Below are 12,796 nucleotides of genomic sequence, written 5' to 3'. Positions count from 1 at the left end.
TGTAATCCCACATGACTCACATTGCTGTTGTTTCATAATCGTTGTTGTGACATTTGCAGTAAGTGTTGTGCTCATATCTGAGTGGGTGGATAGCCACGGTTTTCATGGCAGCAAATAAAACACTTTTTGCTGGGGGAAAACAGGTTGCTATGACAGAGAGCCATTTACCAGTAAAACATGAGTCAATACCATAAATGATTACACTCTAGTGCATAGACAGAATTTAAGCATTATCAGTAATGAAACAGAGTTTTAAAGTATTTTTGCCATATCCGTTTGAATAACGAGACTTTTAAGTGGTTTACCCTCCGGAGCAGACAGTCTGGTGGGCAGACATTTACATTTTTTTGAATGAACAAAGGTGCACTGCAAATGCTACATTTTTGCAGATAATCTTTTACTATCACAGTTCCCTTAATGGTACTTTCAGTACCATTTGTTAAAACACTGGTCTCATTATATGAAACTTGAAAGTTAAACTCAAGATTTTAATTGCACCTTATAAATAAAATGCTGTTTTTATTAGGCCCAGTTGTCTCCAGTATCATCAAGGTTCACCGCAGTAGCTATTTGTCTCTTGTAGCATGCCGTACACTTTCAGGTCACCTGCTGTGCTGGGGCTAAATCTTACTTGCATGAGAAATGCAAGCAGGATTGAGCCTCTGCACAGCATGTCCCTTGAGTTCAGAGGGACAACCTGCCTTAGTCATGTGAAATGATTAATTTTAGGCATTTACGGCCTGGTCGAAAGCCATTGAGGGCAATGGAAAGTGTCCAATTGGTATAAGCAGGCTTCAGATCATTTTCTTTCCTTCATTTGCGCTTTGGAGAGCAGCATTTCCTAGAATATCACCTGATTATACCGGAGACATAAATGACATGCATGGCAGATAAACACATACTTGATTTGCGCAACCGCACAGCTCTATGTTTCTAATACTCGGCTCCTTGAGGTGCTCTTTGCAAGTGGCTAGTGGAAAAATGTGTAGGTTTCTTACCAGCTGGTGAGGTTTGCTTCAAGTGTATGTGAAGAGAGTCTAAATAATTACAAAAGACCCACCCCAAAAGCCTTAAGAAATAAGAGTGTAAGTAATTGTGAATATTTAAAGCTATGACAACCTTACTGTAGCTCGACAATTGAGAAGTATTAAAGCCAAGCTATTTCCTCTTCCCCTCCTAATGTATAAATGTGCATATAAACATGCACACATGAAATAGGTGTTCCTGCTTCTGAGCAGGTCCCAGTGGCACAAGGGAAGTACAACAACTAATCATGGGTACTTGCTGATCATTGTGCAGTTACATTTAGTTATTGTACTCTATTTTAAGAAAGAGAGTAACCCTGTTGAAAGGCTATTTTAAGCATCAGGAAGCAGGATCCATGGACCCAGTGAGTAAGTATATAGAGGAGCAAGTAGGGCAAGTTGTTTTTTGGGGCAATTTCAGTGCCATTCCAAACCATCAAGACTGCATGTAGGACAAGGAACATGGCTTAGCCATTGTGCTGCCAAATGATACTGCTGGCAGCTCCAGCTTGTGCCACCATTTCAAGGTATTATCAACTGTATAAAAAGAGAAGCTGCAGCTGGGGTCATGCAGTTCTGCCTCAGCATACGCAAGACCCTAATCTATGCAGGTGGGCTACTACATTTTTGGGGGAGATGAGGTTTAACTGATGCTTAGGCTAATATTACCTGAAAATATTTTTAAAAATCAGTTGCTTACCAAAATGAAAATGACTGATTATTAGCAGTGTTAGAAATTGGATGGAAATGCTCTTACTAATAAACTCCTGTTTTCAACATTAAACTCCCATAGTACATAACATGATTGATTCTGTCTCATGAAGCAATCATGCTTGATCTTAATGTGGGAATGTGTTATACTGCTATACACCCTTTCACTGTTATGTTTGTTAATTCAGATCTTAGAAGGTAGTAGGGGCATGCTGAAAACCAAAAAGGAAACTTGCATTTTTAAAGTGGCTTTGTATAGATGCTGCAGTTGCTAAAATTTGATTATATTCTAGGAGGGACATTAGAGCTGCTGCAGTGTCCTTTTTCAGTTAAATCTTTGTAGTCTCCCCCAGTAATATCTCCATGGTCTTGACATACTTGGTTTTATTCATGGTCAAAGGTGGATGTTATCAAGGCAAGACACTGTTAACCAGGAATTAATGTAATATACAAGTGAAGCTTCTTTGTTTCGTATGCTGTTGACATTCCCTAGGTACCAAAAGAAAATTACAGAGATAGACTTCTACTGTTATTGTCTCAGTGATAGGTCATATCTCCAAACAAACTGTATGAGGAAGGTTATGTTTTGGAATAACATCCTGTGTTTTTGTGCTTAACCACTTTTCATTGATGGTCTGAAGTTGCATTGTATTAGCACAAAGCATTTTACAGAGTTAATTGATATTCCAGGTTTGTCCAGAGGAAAATCTACAGCTCCCCACAACATGCTTGACAAGTTATTATATTTACTTTAGTCAAAGCCCGAGTGTGCAGTATCCCTCTTGGAGGTGGTCTATTATTGGAGTCCCATATGCTTTTTGTTTGGGAAGAAAGCAGTCACTGTGTCATACTGTTACACAGGGTATTCTTTTTCAAGGATGTTGTTCCCTTGGGGACCATATCATGCCAGAGTTCCTAAGTCTAATAAGACCTTTGTAGCTCTTATTGTGTTAAGTTCTGGGAGGGAAGCAAGAGTTAAACAGAAAATGTAATTCAAGCAACTATACTAGACCACATGTTGAAAAACATGACTGTTAAAGCAAAAAGGCAAAGGCTTCAAAAAGATCCCTGTTGTGGTAATGTAACTTTTTATGTTTTTTCCCAATGAATCTAGAATGGAAAGACAGAGGGTGATCTTTGTAGAATGTCTGGGTTTACTTGACAGTAATTAAAAATATATCAGCAATTCCATGTCCTTGAAAATTATATCACAAGGCTTCAAAAGAAGTGTTAAAGATTTTAACCCGAAGGGAATTAGGAAGGCTGTAAGGGGTATGCCACCATCAGAGAATGATAGGATGCTGGTTTTGTATATATGCGTATAGAGAGACAGTACTTTTTTTTTAAACTGCAGATGTGGCAATCTGCCTCACTTTCTACCCAAAATTCCCATGTCAATGGAAGTAAATAATGTGCCTGAAACATATCCATATCACAGTCTGGGTAAGAAAATACATGGAGTAGGTAGAAACCACATTTCATACCTTACAACAAAAATTATAATAACCACAGTAAAGTAAAGGTCTAATACATCCACATTCGTGACACCTTTGATTCGGCTAGATATACTCCTCAAGTCATTGGCTAAATTTCTAGTAGGGAAAGTGCAGTTGATGAGAAGAACTGATGTTGAGCTGATGAGAAGTTGATGAGAAGAGATGGTCTAGGAATCCTCCAGATTTCAATTTTGCATGGAAATCTGATTTACTAACCAAGGAATAATCCCAGACATCTATCAGTTGTTTTCTTAAGAAAAGAAATACCAACAGCTTTTTCACAGGGACAGTACTTTTCCTTATCTGGAACCCTATTGGGATGCAAACCAATGCATGATACATAACCGGCTTTCAATGTAGCAGGATAATGAGGATAAAGTAACCACAATAAAAAGCTTGGAGATTATACTTCTGTTGTTTTTCCCCTTTATTCCAGCATCTGGTTTCACAGCAACGCCTTTTGATACAGGATGAATCAGTGAACTTGTTGAGTCTGTACACATCCCCTTCTCTGCCCAACATTACCTTGGGACTTCCAGCAGTACAACCTCAAATCAGTGTAAGTGACCAGTGTCAACCCTTCCTGTCTACTTTCGCTTCCAGAAAACCTACTTTCTGACTATTCTCTTTTTTTAGCATTTTGGAACGTAAGCAATTCGGAGTAGGAACCTGACCTTTCTTCGCATTGGGCAACATCTGAACATTTAAGGGCACAACTTGAAAGCAATAATCATTCTTAATTGCAAACAAACAAGTGCCAGTGTGGAGCTTAGCTAAGTATGGGCCACATGCACTGCCTTTATGTCTGCAAATCAGAAAACAGATTTCAGACATGGTGAGAAGTATATGAGGAGACCATTTAGTATAAAAGTTCAAATTCTGTGATCACCCCTACCTGGTAAAGTACAGCACCTCTAACTTTTTATGAGATTCAAGTAACAACCTAAGCTGGGCTGGAGCATAGTAGGGGAAAAATTTAGTATTCCCGCAGCTAGGTTTGTTATTTGAGGGGTGTGCTATCAAACAGACAAATAAAATTAGTGATACGTGAACAAAGCTTAATATTTTAATGACAGGTTCTATTCATATGCCCTTTGTTCAGACTGCAGCAATCACCTTTATTTAGAGCTAAATGTTAAACTAATATGTGAAATGTATGAAAACACAGACATAGTATGTAAGGAAATCCATGCTGATGGATAAGGATCTTTAGATCTAGACCAAGTTCCAGGAACCTAGAGGTGAAATCCGAGGCTCAGTAAAATATCTGAAAATTTTGCCACTGGTCAAAACTTCCCTTTTCTGATTTCCAGCAAAAAATATAAAAATACTGATATAAGTTATATGGTATTTCTATGCAACAGTGTATAAATTCTGAAGAAATTTTAGCAATTTGAGTTCCTTAGAACATGAATTGGTAGCTTCTATAATAATATTAGGGGTGTAAGTACAGCTTCCCATGGTGTAAAAAAAAAAAATCTATACGATCCACGGTGGTTCATAATAAGTGCTACTTAACTCCAGTGCTAAATGTAGTTTCAAGTTAAAGTTTCATGTTATTTTATGGCTTTTTCAGTACATTTACTGTTCTTACCAATAATATGTTGCTGCAATCCAACATTTTAACATCAGATATAGAACTTTGCAAAGAAAATTGTGTAAGCTTTAAATCAGTTCTCTAGAAGCCTTTCATGAGATACTTATAAACAAATTATTGTTTTTAAGGGATGGAAAAATTGAACTGATCGTGAAAAGTAGTGCTTACTTTTCCAGACAATATCATCAAAAGTTTCTTAGCTATTTCACAAAAAATATAACTAGCTTCAAAGTACTTTTGTAACATTAAAATGGAAATGAAAATATGTTTAATTTTCTCACTCAAATCATATGAGCTTTTGATGTGGCCAGCTAGCACCAATTATTACTTTTGGCCTTAGAAAAAACAAAGGGGTTGATTTATACAAGTAATGTTTATTTCTGTTACCAGAATAAGCAGTTGCAAATTGAATGTAAAGTTTACTTTGGTGTTTGTTTTTCAGGGAAGGGTGATAGCAGAGTGTGAAGTAAGCATACGCCCAAAAAATATTAGTGAAAACCTTGGTTTGCCTCATTAGAATTTATGGCATTTATATTATCAGAGATACTGTTTTTACCATGGCATACTATAAGTGGTTATCTGCAAGCCTCAACATGCTTATTTCTGTTAGGTTATTATTTTTGCTGTAAAAATTGTTATTCTGCTTTAACTGCTCTTTTAAGAAATACTGTTTTTTTAAAACTAGACAAAGAAATATGAAGTACATTTGCAATGCTAAAGCTTCCAAAAGCTTTAAATCAGTAACTGTGCAATTTATAAGGGCACTTTAAAATGCCACACACATACAACAGCTCTTGATGATTGTGTAGATGAGAGTTTAACTATACAAATGTACTTTGCAAAGGGTAAAACTTACATTTATGCTGTCCTTCAGGGAGTCAGGGAGTGCTCCAGGAAAAGTAATAGCTTCCCACTACTACAGGTAATTATTTTGTTTTGCTGATTGGCTTACTGTCTGATGGAAAGTTATGTGAAAAACCAAGCCTTGCCTATTCCAAAATCAGTGGAAACTATTTCCTCTGATCCCTTATTTTCCTGTGCAGGAGGCTGTGGGAAGGTCTTTAGGAATTTTAAGGATGGGTCCTGTCTTTTCATTAATAATATTCTAACTAGTAGTTCCTTATGCTTTGGCTTTTATTACTGATTTTTTTCAAGTGGTTTCATTACTCAGTTTCTCATAGTGTTACATTTAACTGGCATGTTATTCCTCCCTTTTCATCTCACAGTCAAGCTGTAAAACAGGGATCTTAATCTTTTCTTCTGTATGTATTCATAAAGTATGACATCTAATCTAAAACCATCTAATCAAGCAGAGATATAAATGGCCAGGTCTATGAAAAGCAGTTACCAGTGTCATTGTTCTTTGACAGGCTTCATCGTCATTCAAAGAAAAGCAGAAGGGGGAGACCCAGTCGCTCAGACAAGGAGTGGCCTTGGCTGGACAGTACGGGGGGAACATTCCTCCATCCTCAACTCATCCTCATGTTGCTTTGGAGGGAAAGCCAAACAGCAGCCACCAAGCTCTCTTGCAGCATCTGTTACTGAAAGAACAAATGAGACAGCAAAAACTTCTTGTGACTGGTAATGATCAAGGCTTCAATGTAATAATAATTTAAGATGTTTTTAATGACATTTGTATTCACATTAAATCAAATGTGCTAACACAGATACTATAAATCCTTAACCATTGGGAAAAGTGGAAGGGTGGGAGAAAAAAGGACAGCATCTTTGTTTTCCCCCTTTAGTGATTCTACTGCAGTCTGTTAGCCTGAAAGAATTCAGTGATTACAGAAAAGAGAAAATGATTACTTCATCACATTCTTTTGCAGCTGCTGAACTTCCAGCGTGGTGAGGCACGTGGTACACGTCCCACTGCATCCGCGCTGATGCAAAGTTCTGCAATATACACACCTCTTCTCGCTGAAAGCTTTCTCTTCTATTAGAACTTTTAGTTTGTCGTTCTTCACACGGGAGTGAAATGTCCCTGTTTTGCAGGAGCAGTTCCTCTTCATCCACAGTCTCCTTTAGCAGCGAAGGAGAGAGTCTCACCTGGAATAAGAGCTGCCCACAAACTGCCTCGTCACAGGCCACTGAATCGAACCCAGTCAGCTCCTCTTCCTCAGAGTACTTTGGCCCAGCTGGTCATCCAGCAGCAACATCAACAATTTTTGGAGAAGCAGAAACAGTACCAGCAGCAGATCCACATGAATAAGGTGAGTTCCCAAATTAAGAAATTGCCAATAAACGTAAAGGTTGAAAACTAATAAGGAAGTTTAGGTATTGGTGCCATGTGGTCATGGACAGTAGACAGGTTCTTGCACGAGTATCTTGTTTATGCATAGTTGGTGTAAACGTTTGTATAGATCTTCATTTTCAGTTTCTGAAATACGCTACAAAGGTAATTTGTCATTCTTGACACCAGTAAGAATACAATTCAACAAAATAGGGTTCAAAGCATCTTACAGGTTTAAATTACAGGTGGTTTCCTGTTGAATGGCAAATGATGCCTTAAAAATTACTAGATTTCTATCCAACTTTTTAATATGCACTTCTGAGCTTCAGCCATCATTTCTTTCAGCTGCCTTTGCAATGTATTTTAAGCTTTCTCATTGTGGACTAGTATGTGGAGTAAATATATAACTCATTTGAACTCAATCAGCTGATTAAATTTATCTTTTTTGTGTAAGAAACTTATTAAATGTCTGGAGAAATGTTTAATCTGCTTTTATCAAACCAACTTTTTCTCTTTAAGTCAATTAGTAACATGAAAGTTTGTTATCTATACGGCAATATAAAATACCATATAAGGAGAAAGAGAGGAATGTGCTCTTGCTAACATCAGGTACGGAGTTGAACTGTGCCCATCTTTTCCTGTAGAAGAACACCTTATTCTGAGGGCGGAAAAAGAAGAGAAGGGACCATCCATTAACAAACAAAGAGCAGCAGGATCTAGATTTATCAGGAGCTAATGTTTCTACAAATGTGATGCTGTTCCCTGCTTTACATGAAGATATGCAAGTAATTAAATGCTTTTATCTGGAGAATGTTTTTCTGCACTTCCTATATAGCTTTCCAAAAGGTGTTTGCTGGACCTCCTCTGGTAATTCAGATATTAATCATGCATCTTTAAATGTCTTCTTTTGTTTGAGGGTTACTGAATAACTATATATAAGAGGTAATGGCAAAGAAGGAAAGATGAATAGTGGGCATTTAGCCCTTGTACCTAAGAGAAAAGGAAAAAAAAAAAAAAAAATCAATCCACCTTACTGGGTGAACTTCCCAGGGGGTACTGATTCTTTGGAATCTACTAAGAATTCCCAACAAAATTAGAAACAAACCTAGAGTTTAAGTACATAGTTTGTACAGTGGTTTGGTTATTAAATCTTGTCTTAATTAGGAAAAATGAAGACCAGAAAACTTCAAAGTTCAGAGCTGATCCTTGCATGTTAACCCCTCTCAGCTTGGGTGTTTTGATTACTCAACTAGGACTCCAGTTGGCTTTTCTTTGAGTATGCATTCCATATGTTTAATCAAGATGGCATATGTATATCTCGTAGCCTCAGGTTTTGAAAATATTTCACCTGCCCTCAATTGTCTGAAGAGAAAAGAATTTTTACCGGTAAAGTACTGAGTCTTTGTGCTATTTGTGGGTATTCACTACAAACAGATCAGTTCATGCATTTCTGACAAAGCAAAGAACCTCACTGACATGTTTTTGTTAGATCATATGTTTGTTGACATAAATTCTACCATAGCATTTGGGGATAAGTGCTGTGGCACATAGGTACATTTGTCCTGAATGTGAAAATTAAACTTGAGTCACGTAAACATATTCCAAGTCACATAGGACTAGGAATGCACTGCACCTCACAAGAGCTAGGCTGCATAAGGAAGTAAAAAGACTGCAGTTAGTTGGGGATAATGCTTGTTTCAGTAACATTTTTTTTCTGAGTTAAACTGCAGTGAAAATATATGTTAAGGAGAATAATTCCCTCTCGTACTTGAAATACACTTTCATTCTCACATGGTTATTTGTGATAAAGAGACAAAACAATTCCTTCTTTTAAAATGTAGTGAACCTAGCTTTTGTTCTCTACAGTAGGGGCTCTACACATATGCAGATAGTAGAAATTTAACTTTATCATAGGGCCTTTTGCTGCCTTGAACCCCCATAACCTACTTCCTTTGCCTCAGTAACTTCTCAGTCTGCTTTATCCCTCCTCCCAGAGCAGCTAGCCTTCATCAGGAGCACAGTAACTCATCAGAGCAGCAAACACCTAAGGAGATACTCAGTAAGATTGTGCTGCAGCCACAGAAACAGAGGGTTATCTGAGGATGCGCATGGTTTATCAGACTTTACAGTTTGCAGCATCTAGATTCTTCTGCGGCACCATTTTCAGAAGAACCATTCTGATGAATAGCACTGAAACATGTCAGTGCTCTAATCATGTATCTGTCCTTTGCAAGTATACAGAAAGCTGAGGGGCTTTCTTACATACTTAAAATAAGAAACTTGATTTTTAAAAGCTGAAATTTAAGGGTGGCCCATAGACAAAAAAGTGAGAAAAGATCAAATCACGGAGTGGCTTTTGAATACTGAATCTAAAACTATATTCTTTAATCCTTTAACTTAAAGGTTCAGATTGAACACCTGTGCCTACATAAGGTTTTTGAACTCTGCTAGCATGGTAGAATATATTTTGTTCCATCTTAAAACTTGCCTCTATTCACAGTTGAAGTTATTTGTTCATTCTGTAATTTGCACGGCTTTACAATCAAATTTGCACTCTGCAAAGCAGAGTTATTTGAACCTTAAACCAGCAGATATTCTAGACCATGTAGCAAAGCAACCCAGTATCTTCTCATTTCTTCGGACAAGTTTGGGCATGTATGAAGTGAATACATACGCTTGTTCTTTTCCATTGTTCTGTCCCTTACTCTTCTGTTCATAGGCTGTATAGTGAAATCGGCACAGAGGTATAATTCCCTCCTTTTCAGTCATGAAAAATGTAGAGGTTTTTTTAGTAAGGAATACTCAAACATTCTTTCAAAAGTTTTGTTGAGAAAGACCAGAACCATTTTAAGCTGACAAGACTATGAAATGCCAGTTGATAAGAGCTTAGAACAAGTTAATATCATCTTTTACTTTTTCATTTCTCTTTCCTTTTTTCCTTATGTTTAGGACTTCAAGTCCTTAAGGCTTTAATATATCTCAACTAAACGCAGTATTTGAATGTTTGCCCTGAACTAAGATGATATGGCATGTGTCGGCGCTCCCTGAAAACTCTTTTTGGTCAGATCTTGTTGGCAGACATACAGGTGAATCTTGCTGTAACAGCAAAAAGAGGAAGAGAGCAAGTTTCTTCCCACCCCATTGATCTTGTATTTATCTTGTATTAAAAAGCCTTTTTTTTTTTTTTTTTTGAGAAAAGAATATACTTCAGCAGCAAGCCAGTGCTGCTGCGAGGGTGATAACAAGCAAAATCTAACATAGGTCAGAGGTAAAGAATTCCCCTGGATCATTTCCATTCTGAAAAGAAACAAATCATTGCCAAGAGATGTGCCTCTGTCCTTAATAACAAAGAGAAGATCCCCTATGGATTATTTCTGGTCAGCTGTCAGATGCCAGGCTTTTGATGTGGGAAATGGTATATGTCTCTGCTGAAGTCTGACATGTATACCTGCGGGATCTAGTATGCTGACTTTCTAAAAACATTCTGCGAATGTTGACATCCCATCCAAAAGTAGGTAGAAACCTTCGTCCCAGCTTTCTGAGGAAAAAATAATAGTGAATGTGAAGTAACCGGAACTCCGCTTGTCTTTCTTAGGGAAGATCGGCTTTGCCATTGTCAGCTTTAGTATACTTCTATTCAAATGACAGCTTATTTCCTCATAAGGCCCTTTGATCACTATTGCAGATCTTCATTCTGCTCAATAAAGGGAGTCCAAAGTCTGAAACCCCCAGTTAACATTATTGCAGTCAGGTACCAAAAGACCACTACTACAATGAAAACCTTAAAATCTGATGTTATTTGTGTATCTCTACCTAGAAAGCTTTGAGCCTGCCACTCGCAGAAAAAAGGGTGATTTTGCTGTAATTAATGTAAGTGCAAAGCCCGTAGCAGAACTCTGCATTCGAGATCTCAGAAATCATAAGGTGAAGAGCATGTGAACAAAGCCCTGTGTCTTTAAAGGTTTTTTTTTGTCACATATGATGAATAAAGGCCTGCCTCCGCTGAAGCTAAACTAGCACTGTCTTAACTTGGACCAAGATTTTATTTGATCAGTGTGGGAACCCTGCATATGTTCTTAAAATAATGTATTCATAGTATTTTGACAGTTTGGTTTCAACGGTAAAATCCTCCTCTGTATTGGAGTAGTAAAGTTCAAAATAATGATGCAGTTGGTAGTGTACACTAAAGTATGGGAGCACTATGGATAATGTTAAAGCTTAGATAAGGAGCACCTGAATTTCAGTTTTCATTCCAGGATTGGTTTAAAGCATCTTTGTATAGGGAAACAGTGACTGGGCAAGACTGTGAGGTAAAAAAATCCATGACAAAAAAAATACAGGAAGTGAAAATTCTGTTCGTAAAAAATGAAAAATAATATGGAAGCTTCTGTTGATTTATTGATGGAAAAAATAGGAAGACTATTTGTTGTCAATAGGAATATTGAAAAGATAAAGTTAACCCCAGATTAATCATTCGCTTCTCTGAATGATATTTATGACATACAGAAGGTTCAGCTGAAGTACATTAATCTAGTTTCATTAAACATACTACAACTGAGGTTTTGGCTTTCCAGCTTACACATCTGACTACCATTTTCTGAAGGTGAGAGGTAGCACATTTCTTCTTTCAGATATTGCTTATAGCAGGGGATAATTTGGACAAAACTAAAGCAACAGTTGATTGTGTTTGGAACTGAAAAATGCCCAGAGCATTTTCTCCTTTATTGAGAACTAATGTTTAAGCCACAATGCAGAAGAATGATTTTGAAAGATAAAAAAGTTGTACTGCATGAGTAAGAGACAACCATAAGCAGGTGCCAAGTTGTTTCAGTACAGCTAACAACATACATAGCTGGTCAAAGTAATCTGATAGCCATAGGAGAGAAGGAGAAAAAGTGTGTTCCATAAGTATATACATGAGTTCTTAGAAATTACTGCCATGTATTTAAAATGATCAATTAGGGAAAGAAATGTATGGGGTGGCTATTGCAGGATTTTGTGCTTTGTCTCTTTTTAAAGGCATTTTATTTAAAATACTGTATTCTGCAAGAGCTTATCATTACAAAGGAGAAACAAAGGCAGGGGCTGTGACTGAAGGACCTATAAAATGGTCTTTTACAATGTCTAGATTATTTATACTTAGTCTTCCATTTTTCTGTACAACCAAGCAGGTTAGATTGTGTTTGATGTCTTTTTTGAATGGACTCTTGCAGTTATACAATGGAGTTAATGTCTCCAAATGCTTCTTCTCCTGCTGCCACTATTTACTTTGGCTCATGCATATCCTTTACAGCTTAATTTCCTGAAAATAAAAGGAAAAAAAATATAGGTTACATTAGCATGAAACCATTTTTTTTTGAGTGTATCCATTAGTTGGAATAGCGATAACAGTAAAGTGTGCTGGTTAAAGAAGACCAATCTGTACAACTCTAATTTATTACTAAAATAAACCATGGGTTTATTATTATTTTTTAAAAGTAGTCTTATTAAAACTCGGATTAAGCAATCACTTTTTCAAAATAAAAAATATGTATTAAAATGAGGAGAAAGTCCTGCATGTACCTACAGATAGATTCAGGAAAAAATGGTAAGTGGGGATTTAAAGTGAAAGATTTAAACATTAAGTGTAAGCAGAAGTATCCAGCTGCATAGTGAAAAGACTTGAGCAGTGTTTCATTCAGGACTCATTTTCTGCTGTGTAATCCAGCTTTACATAGAGAGAGATAAGATAGAA

At 37.0% G+C, this 12,796-nt stretch overlaps 1 protein-coding gene across 19 annotated transcripts in view; it reads left to right on the top strand.

Moving 5' to 3' along the window:
• The window catches only part of HDAC9 (histone deacetylase 9), a 286,849-nt gene that overhangs the window by 78,841 nt on the left and 195,212 nt on the right, over window positions 1-12,796 (top strand). For 12 of the 19 annotated variants that reach the window (XR_003922556.2, XR_003922557.2, XM_041122195.1 and 9 more), the window contains exons 9-12: window positions 3,669-3,791; window positions 5,704-5,751; window positions 6,200-6,410; window positions 6,825-7,042. Coding sequence is in view for 17 of the 19 variants with exons in the window: in XM_041122195.1 (XP_040978129.1) it covers window positions 3,669-3,791; window positions 5,704-5,751; window positions 6,200-6,410; window positions 6,825-7,042 (600 nt within the window). In the remaining 2 variants the exon portion in view is untranslated. The remainder of the gene's footprint in view (window positions 1-3,668; window positions 3,792-5,703; window positions 5,752-6,199; window positions 6,411-6,824; window positions 7,043-12,796) is intronic. The other 7 variants (XM_030007865.2, XM_030007863.2, XM_030007862.2 and 4 more) reach the window with 1 other exon arrangement.

The sequence above is a fragment of the Aquila chrysaetos genome, chromosome 3, assembly GCF_900496995.4.
Source record: "Aquila chrysaetos chrysaetos chromosome 3, bAquChr1.4, whole genome shotgun sequence".
NCBI classification, from domain to species: Eukaryota; Metazoa; Chordata; class Aves; order Accipitriformes; family Accipitridae; genus Aquila; species Aquila chrysaetos.
This window is presented reverse-complemented; position numbering and strand designations above follow the sequence as displayed.